This window comes from Amphibalanus amphitrite, unplaced genomic scaffold (genome assembly GCF_019059575.1).
Source record: "Amphibalanus amphitrite isolate SeventyFive unplaced genomic scaffold, NRLGWU_Aamphi_draft 001087F_arrow, whole genome shotgun sequence".
NCBI classification, from domain to species: domain Eukaryota; kingdom Metazoa; phylum Arthropoda; class Thecostraca; order Balanomorpha; family Balanidae; genus Amphibalanus; species Amphibalanus amphitrite.
In genome coordinates this window covers 114,653-134,084 of record NW_024882581.1, presented here as the reverse complement: position 1 = coordinate 134,084, position 19,432 = coordinate 114,653, and the positions used below count along the sequence as shown (strand labels likewise).

The 19,432-nt window shown below is 53.9% G+C and overlaps 1 protein-coding gene across 9 annotated transcripts in view; it reads right to left on the bottom strand.

Annotated features, from left to right (window-relative positions):
• Positions 1-19,150, bottom strand: part of LOC122369970 (N-acetylated-alpha-linked acidic dipeptidase 2-like) — a 40,177-nt gene extending 21,027 nt beyond the window's left edge. For 2 of the 9 annotated variants that reach the window (XM_043345163.1, XM_043345160.1), the window contains exons 1-3: positions 18,864-19,150; positions 11,423-11,610; positions 10,802-11,014 (exon numbers count right to left, since the gene is read on the bottom strand). In XM_043345163.1, coding sequence (XP_043201098.1) covers positions 10,802-11,014; positions 11,423-11,610; positions 18,864-18,899 — 437 coding nt within the window. In that variant the 5' untranslated portion in view covers positions 18,900-19,150. Of the gene's footprint in view, positions 1-5,546; positions 5,755-6,800; positions 6,917-10,801; positions 11,015-11,422; positions 11,693-12,076; positions 12,212-18,863 lie in introns of those variants that run through there. The other 7 variants (XM_043345168.1, XM_043345166.1, XM_043345165.1 and 4 more) reach the window with 6 other exon arrangements.
• Positions 19,151-19,432: the final 282 nt, after the last annotated feature.

The following is a 19,432-nucleotide window of genomic DNA, read 5'->3' as shown; positions in this document are numbered from 1 at the left end:
GTAGCTGCATCTCTCCTGCCAAAGGTCGGATACTCTTCATCTATGTGAGTGACCCCCACTGCACGTGCAAAATACAACAATAAGAGGTGCCAAATTTGTTCCCATTTCAGTAACTCGGTAATTACTGGGGCGATTTCGCTGAAACTTGGCTTACAGGTAGGCACCCACCAGGCAATGCATTCCCATGTGTTGCGGTTAGGGTGCTACTGCACGTGCGCACGTGCAGGGGGCGTTTCCAGATCTCGAGAACGGCTGGGCCGATTGCGCTCAAATTTGGTACACGGTTGGGGATCGGTTAGTAGGGTGCCGTGCAAAAGTCATTTTGGACCCCGTTTGCACGTGCGCACGTGCAGAATGCCGCTTCCGGATCTCAGGAACGGCTGGGCCGATTGCGTTCAAATTTGGTACACCGCTAGCGACCGGTTAGAAGGGTGCTTTGCACAAGCCCGTTGACAGTACCCTCTCGCCCTTCTGCACGTGCAGGCATGGGCGGCGCCACCGGGGGGGACGGGGGGGACAGGTCCCCCGCTATCGAAAGTTAGGGGGGTACAGTACCCCCCTATCGGCGAGGCCCGTTCAATAGTTGATAATAATGCATTATAGAGCTATCCGTCGCATTTAATGCATCGTTGGTTAATCAAGGCAGGTTCTGAATAAAGATTGCTGTTGGGATGCATCGCAGGGGGTCCTGGCCATCTGCAAAAGGTGTGGAGCTGTGATGCCTGTAGTTATAAGGTGATCGGCAGGGCCTCGGGGATCGTGCCCCCTTTTTGGGGCGCCAGGCAGGGTTATTACTTATTACCTCCCCACCCCACTGCCAGACCCCATTGCCGATAAAACCAAGTTCACTGAAATTCCATAGATTTCCGTTACTATATGAAAATTTTCCATTCCTAATTAGTCAAATTCAAGCATGGCAGTTCTACCACAGGAACCATTTGAAATCTATGCCATTTAACCCCAGCACTTGTGGGGAGAAGTGTTCGGATAGATCACAGGCAGGACCAAAAAAGCACGCAGTAGCCCAAGACCTTATAATTGGATATAGCATCGGCTCCCTCTCGTCAAGGGGTTCGATAGCACTCGTTTTTTTTTTCTGCAAAACTAAGTTCGGTCGGCGGCCGAACGGCTGGGGGTCTAATCGAGCCCCCATCCCTCCCCTTCTTACGTCAGCGGCTGTGAAAATGCCATTACCAGCTGTTGAAACATGGCAGTTGCTTTTGCATGAGTGCACGAAAGGGTTTTAGGTCCGTGATACGTGAAACGTTCTACATGAAAATTGAGATACACCAGCTTATCAAATTGTGCTCACTGTGGTGCGCTCGGTTTTACCTTGACTAGTCTTTGAATTCTGGGGTGAAACAGACCAGTCAAGAAACCTGTTCCATAAGGAGAGCCACTAATGCTAAAGAGATGTGGGATGAGGTTTCCAGAGACCTTCATTACCTCCCAAAGGGGGTGCCCCGCCATTTGCCAATCCCTGCTGTAGTTGTTACGATTGGAGGGTGAATATGAGAACGATGCAGGTCGTGCCAACTGCCAGCTCGATCATGACGAACACAATGGTGCCGACATCACAGCTCTATTGCCATTTTTGACGAAGTTAATCAACAAGCACCGGAATCCTACCCTGGGGCATTTCACCTGCAGAGGTCGCCGGACCTGAGACCCTTTCACTCAATTTTTTCAACGGTGCATGCGCTCGTTTTTCCCGCGAAGCTCTTGGCAAGTAAAATCCATCAGAAAGTGTGATCAAATAACGGCTGGTGACCTTCCATGACCTAGCATGACCTTTTGAGTGACCACCGATGACATGACCACTGACGGCTAGCCATTAGCTGCACCCTGCCCGTTGCATATGGATCAGGTGGTGATGTCATGATTCTGAAATTATATTGCAGTTTTGGCGCACTTGTCAGAGCGGAAGACATTCCCACTTTTCCTCCATGACTATATGATGGTGAAGCCCTGAAGCTGACCAGACGTAAGATCGAAAATTTGAAAGTACGAAACGTAAGAATAGCTGGCACTGCTACTCATACCTAAGCAATCGCAGCTTGTAGGAAACCAGCTTTGAGTTGGCAAGACTGCAAATTTTGATTTAGAGGCAAGGATGCTTGAAAAGGTGATCGATCTTAGGTGTCCTAGGATAAGTTTGGAAACGGGATGCACCATTCGATGTGTTTTGGGCCTTGCCAAGTTTCGCGGCGTTACGTGCCTCGTTTTTTTTTTTGCATACACGATCAGTAGGTATCTACTTTTGGGATTTTCGGTCCCCGTCCCCCCCTATCGAAAACCCGTGGCGCCGCCCCTGCGTGCAGGGCTCACTATCTCGCTCGCTCGTTCTTCGTCCAAAAGGCGTTTTACTGGTATAGGCAAATGTGGTATGTTGGGACGACACACTGGCAATTACACCAGCCAGACAGATATGCTATAAACCAAAACACAATCAGCGATCTGAGCATGCTACGCCAATCACTGAACAGTACAGCAAATTAAGTTACACACAGACCACGGAGAGACAAGTACGAAAGATCACGGTAAGTATGTGTGCAAGGGCCACAGTTAGCGAAAGTGTAGTTATACTTGCGTGAGCATGACACGAGCTTGTGCCGGAAGAGGTATAGCGGACTTCAAAGGGCGGTGAGGATCAAGAGTTTCTTGGATTACGCGACATTGATTCTCCTTCATCGACCAAACCTTTGTAAAATGGAGATTGTGACGATTGTGTAATGCTTCACATCTGATCTTGGCATCGAACTACTGACTACAACAAGCCAGTCTGAATACAACAGCCCCGAGACCTAATCGTTTGCACCACGCTATTGCATTACCGACTACCGGACAGGGCAGAAGACAGCCCGAACACCAGCCTCCCTTGTATCTGACAGTCGAGAAAACACGTCCGACAGAACAGAGTTATTTTTCGGTGACCTTCTCACCCCAAATACCTGTCGAGGTGGCTAACCACCCTGTCTGTCTCACTGACAGTTTGTTTCGACAGGAATGTGTGGGAGGTGGACGTTGGCCGATCACCGGCCACCGGACACCGCCAGCCGGCATCTGCGGAATGATCGCCCGCCGCAGCCGGTCCAGCGCGAGCGGCCGGCCGCGGCCAACAACAATACACAGACGGGGCACCGAACACAAACCGTGTCAGCCGGCTACACATGGGACCATGGCCGACCGACCAGCGACAACAAACTGGTTAGAGCGTAATGATGAGTTTGATGAGCCAATGGCAGCTGGTTAGGATAAGATAAACAACAACAAACTCGTTATACCGTAATGACGAGGTTAATGAGCTAAAGGCACTTGTTTAGGATAAGATAAATAACAACGAAGTCTGTATTGTGATTATGAGCTTTATGAACCAATGACAGCTGGCTAGGATATCCGATATAACAAATGATTAAGTGAGGTGTTCAATGTGAGTGCGCTGGACATCGTTATTATAGGTAAGGCCAGGTTAGGTTGGTTAGGTTCGGTCTGACAATATGCAAGAAGATAGTAACGATATAATATTTGAATAACGAGCGATGCCTTCTAATCGACATCCAGATATCCCGCCTTTTCCTCTCTAACACATATGTACTCGCATCAGAGCAGTCATACGCGAATATCACCGTCAGAGCAGCCACCAAGTCTGTTCACCGGCGGCTCTTGGCAGACGGGCGGGGGAAGGGAAGAGGCGGCAAAACATCTCGAGGTCTCTCGGACAGCAGAGACAGATTTAGACGACCCCGGCGGCAGGGTCGCGGCCCACCGGAGAATATATCGGTGTCTCCGTCACACCGTCTGAGGAGAGCCAAGTGCCGGAGCGTCTGCCACCGGGACCACCAGCCGAGCGCCCGGTGACGGTTTGTGCACAGAGAAGGCCACGCTATACCACGCTTCGTCTAAGAACCAGCAACGAGCTACGTCTCGTAATGTCGATGCAAGACGTGATAACTACTCAGCTAGGTATATTGCTCAGCCCAGCCGAAAATGGTGAGAGTGAGCGGCGCTGAGCACGGTAGCGACATTCTCTGGCATTTGTATGTACCACAGCTACACTCCCTGAGCCTTCATAGCTGATAGTTATATCAGAGATGAGCCGGCACGGCGACCGAATGCCGCCGCACCACGAATGTAAAACGTAGAAGCACCGAGACCGACGCCGGGCACTCGATACTGGGAGCACATTACCAAACAATCGATACCGGGAACTTAATACCAGCAACCAGCGGTGTCCAATGGTCCTGTCGTGCGGTACCGGTTTCGGCTGATGTCTCAACCGACCAAATGCTTCCGCTATGTGGACAACATGGGCCACTTTGCTGACCCTCAGCGACCGTCATTCAGGCATTCAGCGACCGTCAGACAAATAATACTTTGCACTGAAAGGGTTGAAACGTGCAGTGCAGTCGAGCGTAGCTCTGTATGTGATGCTGACACGAAAAAAGACCGTGATCACACAACCTAATGCTTGCTCGCAAAAATCTATTCGAGACACCGCATCTCGGACCTCCCAAACTCACCACCGAATACAAGGAACAAGTTGATAGACGATAAAACACATCACGACAAGATGATCAATCCAGGTGAGATCCATGTTATACTGGGTACGGGACAGCGACATCGCAGCAGCACACCAACACAACAGTACGGATGTCGGCACAACTCAGCACAAGTGTCGACTCACCAGCCACAAACAGCAGAGAGACACAACAGCTAACGTCACAGGCCTGTGGCTGTGAACCTATGACCCTATATGGCTCACACATTGCACAACCCTTGATTAACTCAGAGCTTAAAGCAACAATCACACGCTCATATAGCACACACAACCGGTCCAAACCGGCCAAACCGGCCTCATATAGTCTGGTAGGATAACCGGCCCAAACGTCAGAGGGACCGGGCCATTTGTGCCCAACCGGGGCTCCCAACACAAACAGAGGGGACCGCCGTGCGTACAAACACATTCATCACCTATTGGCTGACAAATAAATACCCACAGCCGCCGTCCAAACACCGAACACAAGCCACACTGTCACCAACGCTGAGAGACAGGGACCCGATTGAGTCAGAGGGAAAACATGGCATAACATTGACCCAGATTGAACCATCTCTATGAACAGTTTGTGAAGGCTAGGAGTTGAAGAAAACGACAGTTGTCTATTTTCAATTCGGACGAGCCCCTCGCCCAATCTCCTGAGGTCACCTGCTCTCACCTTGGGGAGGGAGGGGAGCCGATGCTATCCCTAACACCCAGTCCCAACCTTATCCCTGGGGAATCCCGACCTCAACCGGGCCTCTCAGCCCCACCAGTCTGCCAGCTCGCACCAAAGACCCGCCCTCACCCAGGGGACCATACAGCGGCACCAAACGTCGGGCCTCCCACCGGACCCCGCCTTACTCAGCACCCACCGGCGGCTCCTGAGGGCTACCCCGACCTAACAACCCCAGGACACTCTCCTGGCTGACACACTACCTCCGAGCCCGGTCCACCCCGGGGCTCCCTCCGCTAGCTGACACACCAGTCACCAGCTCCGAGCGCTCCACACCTGCTATGAAGAAGGCGATGGCGGCGGCCAGCACGCCGGACCAGAGCAGGTTCCTGGGCACCATAGCGCGCGCCATGGTCGGGCCACTGAGACGGCCGCCGACGTACGTCAGCTCGCGCTGCATCCCGTCGGGCCGACGGCGCGGTCACGTGACGCCGACGGTGGCGCCGACTGGCGGCCGGGCGCCGCACTACTGACGCCGCTGGTCCTGCCGCGCGCCGCACCGATATCGTTTGAGGGAGGAGCCGAGGGAGCAGACACCAGGGGGCGCGGGGTGTGGACGGCCACAGAGGGCAGCACCTGCACACACTCACGTGGCGGGGATCAGGGGACCTCACAGACAGACATCGATACTGGGACCCGTGACAGGAAGAAGAAGCACCAGCCAACACGGGTCAGGGACCTGAGCGATGCATGACTCTCAGTCAGGGCAGCGGGACAGTCTGCGACCTGACGCCAGCCCGAGAAGATGACACACGGACCACAGAAAACCCGGGAGGGGGTATTTACGACACAGCAGTACCGAAGATGGCACGACGCCACGTGTTATACAGTAGCACCAGAAGGCATGGTATAAGGTGCTTTACCTCACAAGGGCGGGGGACAGAGGCCGGCAAATACCGCATACTTCACCGGGGACAAGGGAAAGAGGTGAAGCATACCCCACACATTACAGCAGAGACTAAGGGGTGGCACACATAACACAACACCAGTGTCATGGCACGAAGGAGCATCGCTTATCTTCACACAAGCCCTTATGCCTATCGATCTACAGCACACATCAATAATCAGAAATCAAGTCGTGACAGATTTGGGATTGGCCCACGGACAACTATCGATGAATGTAACCCTGCGTTGCATGGTCGGAAATCAAAATTGTCCTCTTCGTAGCCTATCGCTTGCAAAAACAGAGAAGAGTTTCATTTAATTTTGCAATAGTAAAAGACGGACTACAAAGCGTGCCGAAAATACAAGGAAATGCGATCGCCTTCCACAGCAGAGATCATCTGGCAGAAAAGCGAGAAACGTCACACCTACGTGACGTGAATAATTTCTAAACAAACAGACGGCTAGTTTCTGAAATGCGCCACAGCTACGCCTCAGTCGCCACCTGGCATCCACCGAGGCGGCACAGCACCACCTTTTGGACGCCTGCCTACATGGACCATCTACCCTCCCCAGAACCACACAGACCCGGACAGGACCGTCCCGATCCCGTCCCTGCCTCCCCAGCACCTCCACGGGGACAGCCACCTGCCTGCTCCAGCTCAGCATGGGCGACCGCTCTGGGCTCCACCACGAGCACGGAACACACGCACACCGGCGGAGCACTCTCACACACCGCGCGCACCGGGCGACGCCACTCGACACCGCCGCCGCCGCCGCCCGCGCCCCGGCCGTCGGCCGTCGGCGGTCGGCTGTTGTTGTTTTTGGCCGGTGGGCGGCGGCCGGCGGTGGGGCGAGCCACGCAGCCGGCTGGGCACGCCTCCGATCGACGGCGGTCGGAAGGCGGTCGGACGGCGGTCCGCCGACGCCCTCGCCGCCAACTACACGCCAGGTCACCAACAATGCGGCACTGAGGCGCTGCCAGGCACGCCCGGTGGACCGACGGCACGACGCGTCCCGGTCGGCACCGGACCGCTGTGTCACCGCCGCGGCGCGCACCTGTTTGCTTTGGACGCCGCCAGCAGTGCCAGGTCGTGGCCCGGTCACAAAGGGTGCGCAGATACCTGCGGTGGTGTTACAAGCCACACTTTTGGTCGATTGCTTTGGAACGTGACGTGAAACGGTCGATTGATCTCTGATGAGTCGTTAATTTTGGTAACATTTCGGAAGCGTCCCTAAACTGACACATCTTTATTAATGTTATCTGGCACCAGGTCATTTAATTAAGGTTGAAGTTGGCAGCGTTTGGGGATAATATACAACATCGGAACCAATCATTGTCAGCTACCTCAAAAGTCCGAGGGCAACTCCTTTTGAAGTACCCAATGCGATGTTACGCAAAAAAAAAACATGTAAGCCCGAACCGAAAGAATAATCATTGCATCCAAGTGTAAAAGCAAACAGAAGACCATCATACGATTTGTCGCCATTTGAACTGATTTCCAGTTTAGCTATCAATGCGCCGTACCGGCAACTAAGACACGCCGAGCGGAGCAGAAAATGCGACTGGTCCCAAAATACAACAGGGTAGCTGGACGGACTACCGCTGGTTCGCTGTACCGATTGGATCGCACAGTCCGTTGGTAAAGCTACCGCTGGATCGGACACAGTCCGTCGGACAGGACAGCCGTCAGCCAGCCCCACACAGGACAGCCGCCAGTCAGTCAGGCCAGACGTTAGGAGCGGAGAAACGAGAGCAGCGGAGCAACCATCTGTCATTAGCTGTCATTCTGTCGGTCCGCTAGCATTAACAGTGGCCCTGCCGGCTTCTGACAGATGCTGGAGAGGCGCGGCAGCTAGCGTCTGTCTCGGCGGCTGTAGTGACTGACACACACACCGTGCACTGTGCAGTAACTACTACAAATACTGTGCGGTGAACACTACAGTAGTGACTGACAATGACACTATGCACCGTGGTGACTGGCACTCGGCAACGTGCACCAGATTACAGCCGGAGGGTGCAGCTGGCGGCAGCGTAAAGCTGTCCGACTCGGGTGTCTCAGACAGAAGCACTCACCCCAGCGGGTCCATGCCCACTGCCCATTGGACCCAGTGGCATGAACATCGCAAATTAAAAAAAAATGTCCGATTTTTTTTTAACGGAGAAATTCACAAGAACAGAGCGCGCGCTAAGCAGAGTTTGTTGCGTTGGCCTTGGCCTTGCGCTGTCTATACTCTGGGCCTTGCCTTCACCCTCCGATCGTGCAGTTCCCGTCGATGGCAGATTTTAGAGTCCAAAGTTTAACGTACGCACATAGCTGCGTACGGTTGGTCCCTTCACTGACTTCAGCTGGCTACGACCTGTCACCAACCGCAACTATACCCACCAGCGGGCTCATAAATCATCGGGCTTGCCTCCGCATCGGGGCATACCGGGCGCCCGTCGCACTCGAAACCCGGACTGCTGTAACCGGGACGCGTGCTCTAACCACGCGGAGTCCAACGCTCTACCGACTGAGTTACGGGACCGGCTACGGAACCGGCAGATGACAGAAGTATGACGTCAAAGTATTGGCTTCGAGAAAGAATGAGCAATGGCAAATATCAACATCGTTGCATTGCCCAGCCCCTCATAACAGGATATCACGTAATATTAAGGCCAGGCCAGTCTCGATCAAATTATCAAAAAGTGACATCTTATTTGCAAATTGCTCAGTTTCGCTTGTTATCTACTTGTGTGTCGTTGGCTGCAGTGGGACAGCAAGCTCATAAAGCGCCCAACAACTATACGGTTTCTCAACCGTCACTCCCAATAACCCGCGACCTGGTGGGGGGGGCTATTTTTTGCCCCCCCCCCTCCAGACTTTTCGATATATCTCCAGAACCGCTGCGCCGATCGTCACCAAACTTTCAGTACCCTCCCGGACATCAATTTTACACATTGTGACCAAAAATTTTCCAAAGGCTATGATAGGTTGGCCGGAAATGACGTCAGAGTGACGTCATGTTCTGCCGTTTTCGACCCAAAAAAGGGTTTCGCGGGAAGAGCTGTCAGGCCTATAGCTTTGCAAATACAGAAAAATGATAAAGACATAAAAGCTGTCGATTGGACAGGGCTACAAAACTGTTATCTCGGATTTTTGAAATTTTTGGATTTTGACCCCCAAAAATCAAAAAATAGATTTTTTGGATATAATAATCAAAAATCCAAAAAGTTTTTTGAATTTCGCAAAAATCGGAATATATGTGATAGTCCTTACCACCTACCATCCACATACCAAATTTAAGATTGATACCTCTTTTTTTGGCGAAGTTATAGCGAAAAAACTGTTCAAAATTGATGACGTCAAATTTTCAAACTCAATTTTTAGCAATTCTAGACCCCGTAGCGCAAAACAAAGACCACCATTAGACTCGCCGTGACGAGCTGCATCGAATCAATACCCATTTTATGCAAAACTATCAACTTTAAAATTTGACCTTTTTTGGCCTGACCTTGACCTGACCTTGACCTAAACTTCACCAGAAAGTGACCTTAGCCGTACCTGATAGTCTTATAACCAACACCATTGAGTTGGAAATGAAAAATTGGCCATAAAACATGTATCACACAACCTTAGTAAAGTTGGGCTCATGTGACCTGACCTGTGACCCTTGGTGACCTGACCTCTGACCAGTGTGGCCAAATTGGTTTAGCGTTAGGGGGGAGGATGTATAAAAAAGTTGTATGAGGATGTCACTATTTTCAAAAAACTCGTCTTCAGTGTCATTTTAGGTGCAGTTTTTACAAGTTATGTGGAAAAACTATACCTGACGTCAAAATCTGGCGAAAAGTAAAAAAAAAATCAAATATTGTCATCAAAGATGAAAAAAAACATTGCAAGCGCGACAGTACGAGTATGACGGTGTGAATCGTACATTGGAACATTTTTAGTCTTTATTCCTTCACTAGGTATGCTTTCACAACAAAAACGTTGTGATGATGTAATTTTAAAATTTCTGAGGATGTCATTATACTTTTCATTGGGGGTGAATTTTCCCGCAACATCACCAATTTGGCCACACTGCCTCTGACCTGACCTGGTATTGCCAGTGACCTCTAATAGCAACATATCTACTAGGCAACTGACGCCCTACCGCTGATTCTCGACAAAATGCGTTTTCCTCGGTGTTATAGCGCATTCCTTAGAAGACCCGTGAACGGTGAAACATTTCATCTTTGACCTGACCTGTGACGTCATCGGTGACCCCGAGGTCAATGAAATTTGGTTTCCCTCGACAAATTTGACAGGCCTTTCGAACGCCGTTTGAATTTTGCGGATCCGTCCAGTAGTTTCGGAGATACAAGGGGGGGGGGGCAAAAAATAGCCCCCCCCCCCCCCCCACCAGGTCGCGTTATAAACAGACCCCACCAGGGCGCGGGATAAACCGAGTACAATTCCATAAGGCATGCAAGTAGCAGCACACACTCCTCACATACCAAGGCCCCACCACCAGCACCATTTCCGGGACCACCAGCACCAAATCCGGCACCCAAATCAACAACCCTTCACCAAACACAGCACCGGCAGTTCCCAGCCCCCCACCGGCAGCACTCCTTAGTTCCCCTCCGCGCCACCAGCCGGCGCTGCCGTCGCCGCCGGACTGACCTCAGGAAGTTGGCGACGTTCTCTGGCCGGAGGTCGCTGAGCAGCCGCTGGTGGACGTGGTCGGAACCGGTGAGCCAGACCCGCGAGTGAGCACACGGCGCCTCCAGCGAGAGGAACAGGCCGTAGGCCATGGTGAAGCCGACCACCAGGCCGATCATGCCGGCGAACACGACGCCCGAGCAGCAGTAGGCCCAGCGGCGCGGCTGGACCGGCCTGCCGGGCACAGACAAACCAATATGACGTTTGTGTTTGCGGAATGACTCGTGATTCGGAATGACTCGGTGAATGCCTTCTGTCGTCTTGTCTCCTATAACTGACTCCGGCCTCTCATCTACCTATTCGATAAGACATATAGCTGTCTTCGTCGGCCCATTTTATGCTGGCTCGTTGCTTCACCTTCCCATCGTTTTATGCAGGCCCTGACGTGACTCACCAGTCAACCCACCCCCAGTTCCCCGCCCAGCCCGAGCCCTGACCCTACCTCCCCCTCCCCCCCCCCCCGAGCAAGTCCGGCACCTGACCCCGCCCCTCCCCATCCAATCCGGGGGCTAACAATCTGCACCCACTCCAGTCCAGTCACTGACCCAGCCCGCCCCCTTCAGCTCCCTCTCGTCTGCTGACCTTTCTCTGATCTGTTTGAGGACGCTCTCCAGCGGATGGAGCACCATCTCGTCCTCCTCGCTGGTGGAGCCAAAGTCCTCGGCCGAGGAGCGCCGGTTACGGTCCAGGCCGTATCCCCGCTGACCGACCGGCGAGAGCGGCAGCCGCAGCCCGTCGCCCTCCTCCTCCTCTGGGTACACCATCAGGCGCTGCGGGGAACACAGGGATACACCATCAGAGCGGCAGGCGCAGTCCGTCGCCCTCCTCCTCCTCTGGGTACACCATCAGGCGCTGTGGGTACAGAGGGGTACAACGTTAGAGGCTGCCAAGTATGGACGGATACAACGCTAGAGGCTATATGGGTGCACAGGGGTGCACTATCGGACACTATAGGGGTATTTGAGGTGTGCAGTGCAGCGCTGTATGACGTAGGGCACGGGGTTAGCCAGGCTGAGTGCTTCAGAGTGGGATGGTTTGTTAGATGAACAGTTGAGTGAACACAGAACAGCTGTTACGGGTGTAAAGCTAGAAAAAAGCCGCGTAAAAAATCGCGTTCAATAAGCACACCGTGCGTGACCGACACTAGCCGCTTCGACACATCGCAGAGAAGAACTAAGATAAAAAGAAGCCAAACACAACACAAACGACCCCCAGATATTCTCCGCAAGTGCATACCTTAGCCCAGTTGGTGTTCACTGAAGGATACATGCCTGGAGCCTGAACACTGTGTCCGTCTATCGGTATAGCACCGTCGCACAGTCTCACAGCCGCACCGGGCGACGCTGTACCGCGACACACTCCCTCCGCAGACTGTCACATATTGCCACGCCACGCCACGCCGCAGGGACAGACAGCCGCACCACCATGTCACATTGTGCGGTTCTCGGGCGACAGGCAAATGTCAGGCTGATACGAGGGGGACGCAGCGCTGCGGGATGTCCAACAAGGCGAGTCGATCACCCGCAACCGCTGTGGTCCCAACCGACGGTGGGAGTACTGGAGAGCTATTCACAATCTATTTGTGCGCCTCCACTACGCGATCTTGCAGTCAATTACGTCTGTTCAGTCTGCTACGCTATTTCTTCACTGCCGTTTCCCGGCTCGGCCACATTGATATCTGCCTTCGTCAAACTGTGCCTACATCCGGCACACCATATCCGCCTCCGTCACACTATGTCCGGCTCTGGCACACTGACACTGAGCCCGCCTCGGTCGCCGGGCGTTCACGGATCACACCTGTCCTCCCACCGGGTATGACTTTTGAGTCGCGATCGATGGCACCTGCGGGTCGCCGGGGAGTCGAGCCAAACTCACTGAGTCACACTCACTGACTGCGAGTCACCTGTGACAGACCAGATGGGCCGTGCACGTCCCCGAGTCCAAATGTCGCCATATTGGAGAAACGAACCGCCACCGACGGGCGTTGTGCTTTATCAAACAGTAGCGATAAAACCGATCACGTCACGCATAGCTTCTCACGGCATTTACCGATACGAGAACACGGTAGTACGTCACCAAGAGCAATAATTCTCACAAATTGCACTGACTTCTATCGAATCGCAAGTAAGCGGAAGCTTCCACAGAACCATGTCGTCCGAGAGACCACCCCACGTCGCAGTTTACTCCAAGTTACTAGTCAGAATAAGGCAACCATTCCCGGATCGCAACAGTCCGGCCGGACGCTCGGCGAGGCGGACGGTGTACCGACGATACGGGCGCAGCGACTGACAGCCCGGGGACCAGGTGTGCCGGCGACCACGACAGGTGTGCCGAGCGCGCGGCGGCAGGGGCGACGGCAGGTCACCGACCGCGGGGGCATGAGGGCACATCTGGGTTTGTTTCGCCGTGTTATTGCAAAGATGATGTTAGTACCTATTGTGCTCCCATTGCGTGTTTGCATCGGAAATCAGTGAGATGCACATGGATGAACAAGAAAAGTTTCCAGTGATACCAATGATGCCAAACATAATATAATTATCAAGCTAGAGGCTAGAGCAGTACTAAGCTCATCACAGTACTGAATGTTCCTTCAGACAGCCATTTAGGATGACAAAACACAAAAAAAAATTATAATCTTTTAAAGGCTGTCATGGTTATTTGTGTGCACAATGATAGGCCCTAACCATGACTTAAAGCTTCCTCTAGCAATTGAGTGATCCTATAGAGGTTTTATCAGTTCTGGCTGTTATTGTCTATTGAGGCAGTCATCAGGGCTGTGCTGTCGCCATATAACTGTGCCTGACTTAATTCATAGCCAGACAACTGTCCACAATGGTCAGTATCCAGGTGCATGGCATCCCTATCGATATCTAGCCTGGGACTTTCAGCATCATGTACCAGGAGCAGCAGCTTCTTTGATCTGGCACTCAGGTTATGGCTGATCTCACACCTCACAGAGATTGTGAGGATGAAGCACCGAAGAACCATTCCTGATTTTCTGAAGGTTTATTGATGCAGATGACTTGCTAATAGGCGAGTTGCAGATCAGAGCTGAGAGCATATCATGGATAATTAACTGCAACTGAAGATCCCTCAACTTTCTGATATAAGAGTGCCCTTTCAGCTGTAACCCTTTCAGGTTTCAGCATAAGCCCTTTCAGGTTTATATAGCCTTGGCTGTAACCACAGGCAGCTACAAGCTACTGCCAAGTAAATGTTATTTGCTTTGTTTATTGCATAGTCACTAGCCAGTTTTCCATGGCCAGAGATATGAGGCAAGTGACCACTTTCTCAACAGAGGCTTGTAATTGTTTGTTTATTGGGGGTTTAGGGCATGCCAACTACTAAGGTCATTTTGTGCCCAGGACATTACATCATAATAGTAAACAAGTAACTATTAGGGCTTTTCAACTAGGGCTGAGGCAGCCTGAGGCAGCCCCTGCCCCCTAAGCTCACTGCTCAGTAAGCCCTCCTGTAACTGTAGCCTAGTCATGCTCATGGTTTGCCATGTGTTAGCATCAACAATCACTGGTAGCAGCTGTTTCAGACCTCAGGGGAAGGCTCCAGGATCATGTTACACTCCAGAAACAGATGAATGAACTTCACCATGGACTACAATCACCTGCCACCAACACAACCAAGCCTCGGCGTCGGCATCCAACCCGACTCGTAACTGTGAACCTGTCGTACTGCGCTGTGGGTAGCGCTTGGCTGGACGGACGGTCTGTGACAACCTATTGATCTGTGGCTGATCTATTAGAGTGTCCGTCCGAGAGCCGTACGACGGCTGACAGAGCCTGGGGGTCGCGAACTGGTGTGGTAACCGTTACGCCCACCTGGGACGCCCGAGTCGGTACGGCACTTGCGGTGTCGTAACCGGATCGGCGGGAACCAGCAGAACGCTGTTGGACCGGCGGTGAAAGTCGGAACCGAGCACTCGCCCACCAGTGGGGCGTCTGGTCGAGCAGGTCTACCCGCTAAGGCAGCCTGAGCACGAACCAGTGGCAGGGTCCGATCAATGACCGTGGTCCGACCAGGGTGTCAGCGCAATGGCCAGTCAGAGGCGTCTTTAAGGGCGCGGAAGCCCACCTCGGTCGACTGTGGCCGGTGCAACCTAGTCAGGTCGTTTGTGTGAATCTCCGTGTTCTTCCCTCGCCTCAGAGTAGCCGCTCTTCTCCAAATGCCCGAGCCGTTTTCTATGTGTATTGTCTTGTAGCGAACAGCAGAGTCGAGAAACGAATTGACAATGTCGCCGAAAGCCGCGGTCATATGCTGGCCGTCCCTAGTACTACCAATATGCCCGCAGGCGCGGCGAGAGACAAGCTTAACGTATGCGTCATCGTCCGGCTGCCGGGAGAGCCCCTACCGCGACCTTTGCTCACAGGCATGACGTCACGACAATGGGTTCCTAAACGTACGGGCAGCGGCCGCCTCAGGGGTGCCGCCGTGACCTTTGCACGACACGTTCTATAGCGTATGGCACAGCGGTTACTAGGAAGGTTGAGGCCAGCGGCAGGCCGGTTTACAAATAACAAACAAACTTGACGCGCAATTGGCAACAGGTAACAGATTGATTAATAAAGCGGTGACAATATAAATGAAAATGACAACATGAAATGACAAATCGCATAGATGATCCCTACAGTACCCCCTCGCCAGACATGTCGCGGACAAAAGTGACATGGCGATATCTCACCGGAGGTCGTACGACGCGGCCGGAGCGGGTCGTCCGTAGTATCGGCTGAGGCTGCAATGGTGCAGCGTCAGCCCGAGCGACAGCTGCAGGGCGATTTGGTGCGTCACCGTAGATCAGAAGCTCCGGGCCGCTGGGCTCATTGCTGAGCGGTGGCGCGGCCGGCGGGCCGCTGGACTGAGTACCGTGCGGCTGCACAGTCGGCAGGTCAGACTGTCGATGACCGGATTCGTCTGGCGTCTCCAGGAAGGCGGCCTTACACCGGTCGATGCTGATGACCTCCTTTTTCTGTCGACGGTCGATGGTGATGGTTTTGGTGGTCCTTTCGGTAACCGGGAACGGTCCGTCGTATGGAGCGTCCAGCGGGTAGCGGTGACAGTCCCTGCGCACGAAGACGTGTGTCGCCGTCTGGAGTGCCGTCGGGACGTACGTGGCGCGCTGGACCGGACGTGGGAGTGTCGGCCGCACCTGAGACATGGCGCGCTTCAGATCTTGTACGAAACCGGCCGGTGATGCTGCTGAGGCTTGGCTGCTGATGAAGAACTCACCAGGAAGCCGCAGTGTGGTGTTGCCGGTATTGCTGCTGTTGCCTCTGCTGCTGCTGCTGCTGCTGTTGCTGCTGCTGCTGCTGCTGCTGCTGCTGCTGCTGCTGCTGTTGCCGCTGTTGCTGCTGCTGGACGGTCGAATGGTGCCTTGCTGGAGCATCTTGTTGAACTCGGCACGTGCGATTTGAAGGCGCTCCAGCGGGAGGCGTCGTGGCCGCTGGTACACCGGTGGACCCTTGGTGACGATGTGGTGCGTCACGTTGTGCTTCACCGGTGTTGGTCCAGGTTTTGGTGAGGTCACATCCGGGTACCGGGCGAGGACAACTGCGAAGCGAGCAGCAGCCTGCTCCCGGACGAGACGCACTCCGATGGAGCACAGCCTTGACCGCTCGGCGCTGGCGCAGACGGTGCCGTCCCGCAGGAGACGCTGGTTGGCAACGTCCACGACGAGGTGATGTGCGGCCAGGAAGTCGGTGCCCAAGATGGGTGTGGTGACGTCAGTGACGAAGAATCGATGTTTCAGGCGGTGCTGCTGACTCAAGGTGACGTCCAGCAGGCAGGTGCCGTGCACCGCGATCGGTGAGCCGTTTGCCGCGACGAGCTGCTGGCCGACAGGAGCAGGGGTCAGCGTAGACCCGTTGGGCAGGCAGCGGCGAGGCAGCACGCTGACCTGCGCCTCGGTGTCGACTAGAAATTGCCGGTCCGTCTCCGTGTCCCTCACGAAGAGGAGTGGCGCGGCAGGAGGGGCGCCCGTGCTTTGCGCCATCAGCACGGGGCGCCTCAGTTTTCCGAGGCGATCCAGGAGCACGGCAACTTGCATCGGCGCGCTTGGGCGCCGAATCGCTGGTGGTACCAACACAGCGTGTCGTCGTGCGGCGGCGTTGAAGGACGAGCCGGTGACGGGCGGCGTGACTGGCGAGATGCCTGGCGCGGCCGGGAACGGCTGCGGTCGCGTCGCACGGCGTCCTCGAGTCGTCGGTTGCTGGCCTCCAGGCGCTCCATCTTAGCGACCAGGGAGGCGATGACGGTGTCCAGCGCAGGGGTTGCAGCTGGCGCTGGGGCTGTCACTGCAGCAGCGATGGGCGGTGCCGGCTGTGTGTACGGCTGTGCCGCGATCGCTGATAGCCGTGGGTCGGGTCCGCTAGCTTCCAGGTACCGGTCGGCCGCTTCTGCCAGTGCGTCAAGCGTGCTGTCGGCTGGCAGGAGGGCGAGAGCAGCACGGACGGGTTGCGGTAGCCGTTGTTGAAACAGGGTACGGAAGAGCTCTGTATCAACCGGGGCGTCCCCGGCTGCGGCTAGCTCGTTGCGCATTGAGCGCAACAGCGCCGTCGGCTTCTGATCGCCGAGCTGCTGGCGGCCGAGCAGGGCTTGTAGTCGGTCGGCGCGTGACTGTGCCAGGCGGGCTTGGAGCGCCGCACACAGCACGTCAAAAGACCGAGATGACCGGATGACGTCCTTGACCTGGACGGCGATGTTGGCGGGGAGGTTTGCGACGAGGAGCTTAAACCTCAGCTCGTCGGAGTCGACCCCGCTGACGTCGAAAGCGCACTGCACCTGCAGTAGCCACAGGTCGGGCTCTTCCGGAGAGTATGGTGGTAGCCGGAAGCTAGCCATGGGCCGATGAGTTGACTCGGAGGCTGGAGCTGGAACGCTGGCTGGGTCTTGAGCTGCGGCGCCGGACTGTGCGCTGTCCGCGGGCATGACGAGAGGCTAAGGTCGAACAACGGAGATCACGTCGGGGTCACCAATGTCGTACTGCGCTGTGGGTAGCGCTTGGCTGGACGGACGGTCTGTGACAACCTATTGATCTGTGGCTGATCTATTAGAGTGTCCGTCCGAGAGCCGTACGACGGCTGACAGAGCCTGGGGGTCGCGAACTGGTGTGGTAACCGTTACGCCCACCTGGGACGCCCGAGTCGGTACGGCACTTGCGGTGTCGTAACCGGATCGGCGGGAACCAGCAGAACGCTGTTGGACCGGCGGTGAAAGTCGGAACCGAGCACTCGCCCACCAGTGGGGCGTCTGGTCGAGCAGGTCTACCCGCTAAGGCAGCCTGAGCACGAACCAGTGGCAGGGTCCGATCAATGACCGTGGTCCGACCAGGGTGTCAGCGCAATGGCCAGTCAGAGGCGTCTTTAAGGGCGCGGAAGCCCACCTCGGTCGACTGTGGCCGGTGCAACCTAGTCAGGTCGTTTGTGTGAATCTCCGTGTTCTTCCCTCGCCTCAGAGTAGCCGCTCTTCTCCAAATGCCCGAGCCGTTTTCTATGTGTATTGTCTTGTAGCGAACAGCAGAGTCGAGAAACGAATTGACAATGTCGCCGAAAGCCGCGGTCATATGCTGGCCGTCCCTAGTACTACCAATATGCCCGCAGGCGCGGCGAGAGACAAGCTTAACGTATGCGTCATCGTCCGGCTGCCGGGAGAGCCCCTACCGCGACCTTTGCTCACAGGCATGACGTCACGACAATGGGTTCCTAAACGTACGGGCAGCGGCCGCCTCAGGGGTGCCGCCGTGACCTTTGCACGACACGTTCTATAGCGTATGGCACAGCGGTTACTAGGAAGGTTGAGGCCAGCGGCAGGCCGGTTTACAAATAACAAACAAACTTGACGCGCAATTGGCAACAGGTAACAGATTGATTAATAAAGCGGTGACAATATAAATGAAAATGACAACATGAAATGACAAATCGCATAGATGATCCCTACAAACCAGCATCAGACTTCCTTTGGTTTGGGGACAACCCCTTGAAGTACAATCATCATGTTAGAATATGGAACCAACCTTGTACTCTTCCTTATTTTCTATGACGTCCTTCATTATTCCTTTGAGTGGTTCAACTTTAATTAGAGAAACTGAAACAACACTGACATCTCGTTTGACCTTGATCCTGTATTTTGAAAAGCTTCGGTTGATTTATTTTGAGGAACAGCACTATCACCTCAATTTCATTTGCATGTAACCCTTCTGATCGCGACAACAGTCATTCAGCTAGCATTTTAGCTTGAATTTGGCTTTTGGTCGGCTTGTTTCTTAGAAGCCTCAGCGCCTATGCTGATGCGCATTGTTTTGATTTGTGGGATCATATGGAAGCACAAATGTTTCATATGGAAGCAGCTTCTACGATACACCATGAAGGAAGAACAAATTTGGGTTCTTTTCCAAAAGATACAAATGAAGGGCTTTCGGTAAATCTGTTCAAAGCTCCAATTTGAGGACTTTACAAAAATAAGTGTTAAATACATTATTAGTTTGGAAAGCTAATCTATTTTATTCACTGTTAATATTGAGATTTATGTCGACTGTTATGACCAGTGTTTTGCTACCGTTTAAAGAAAAGGATGTTGACAATA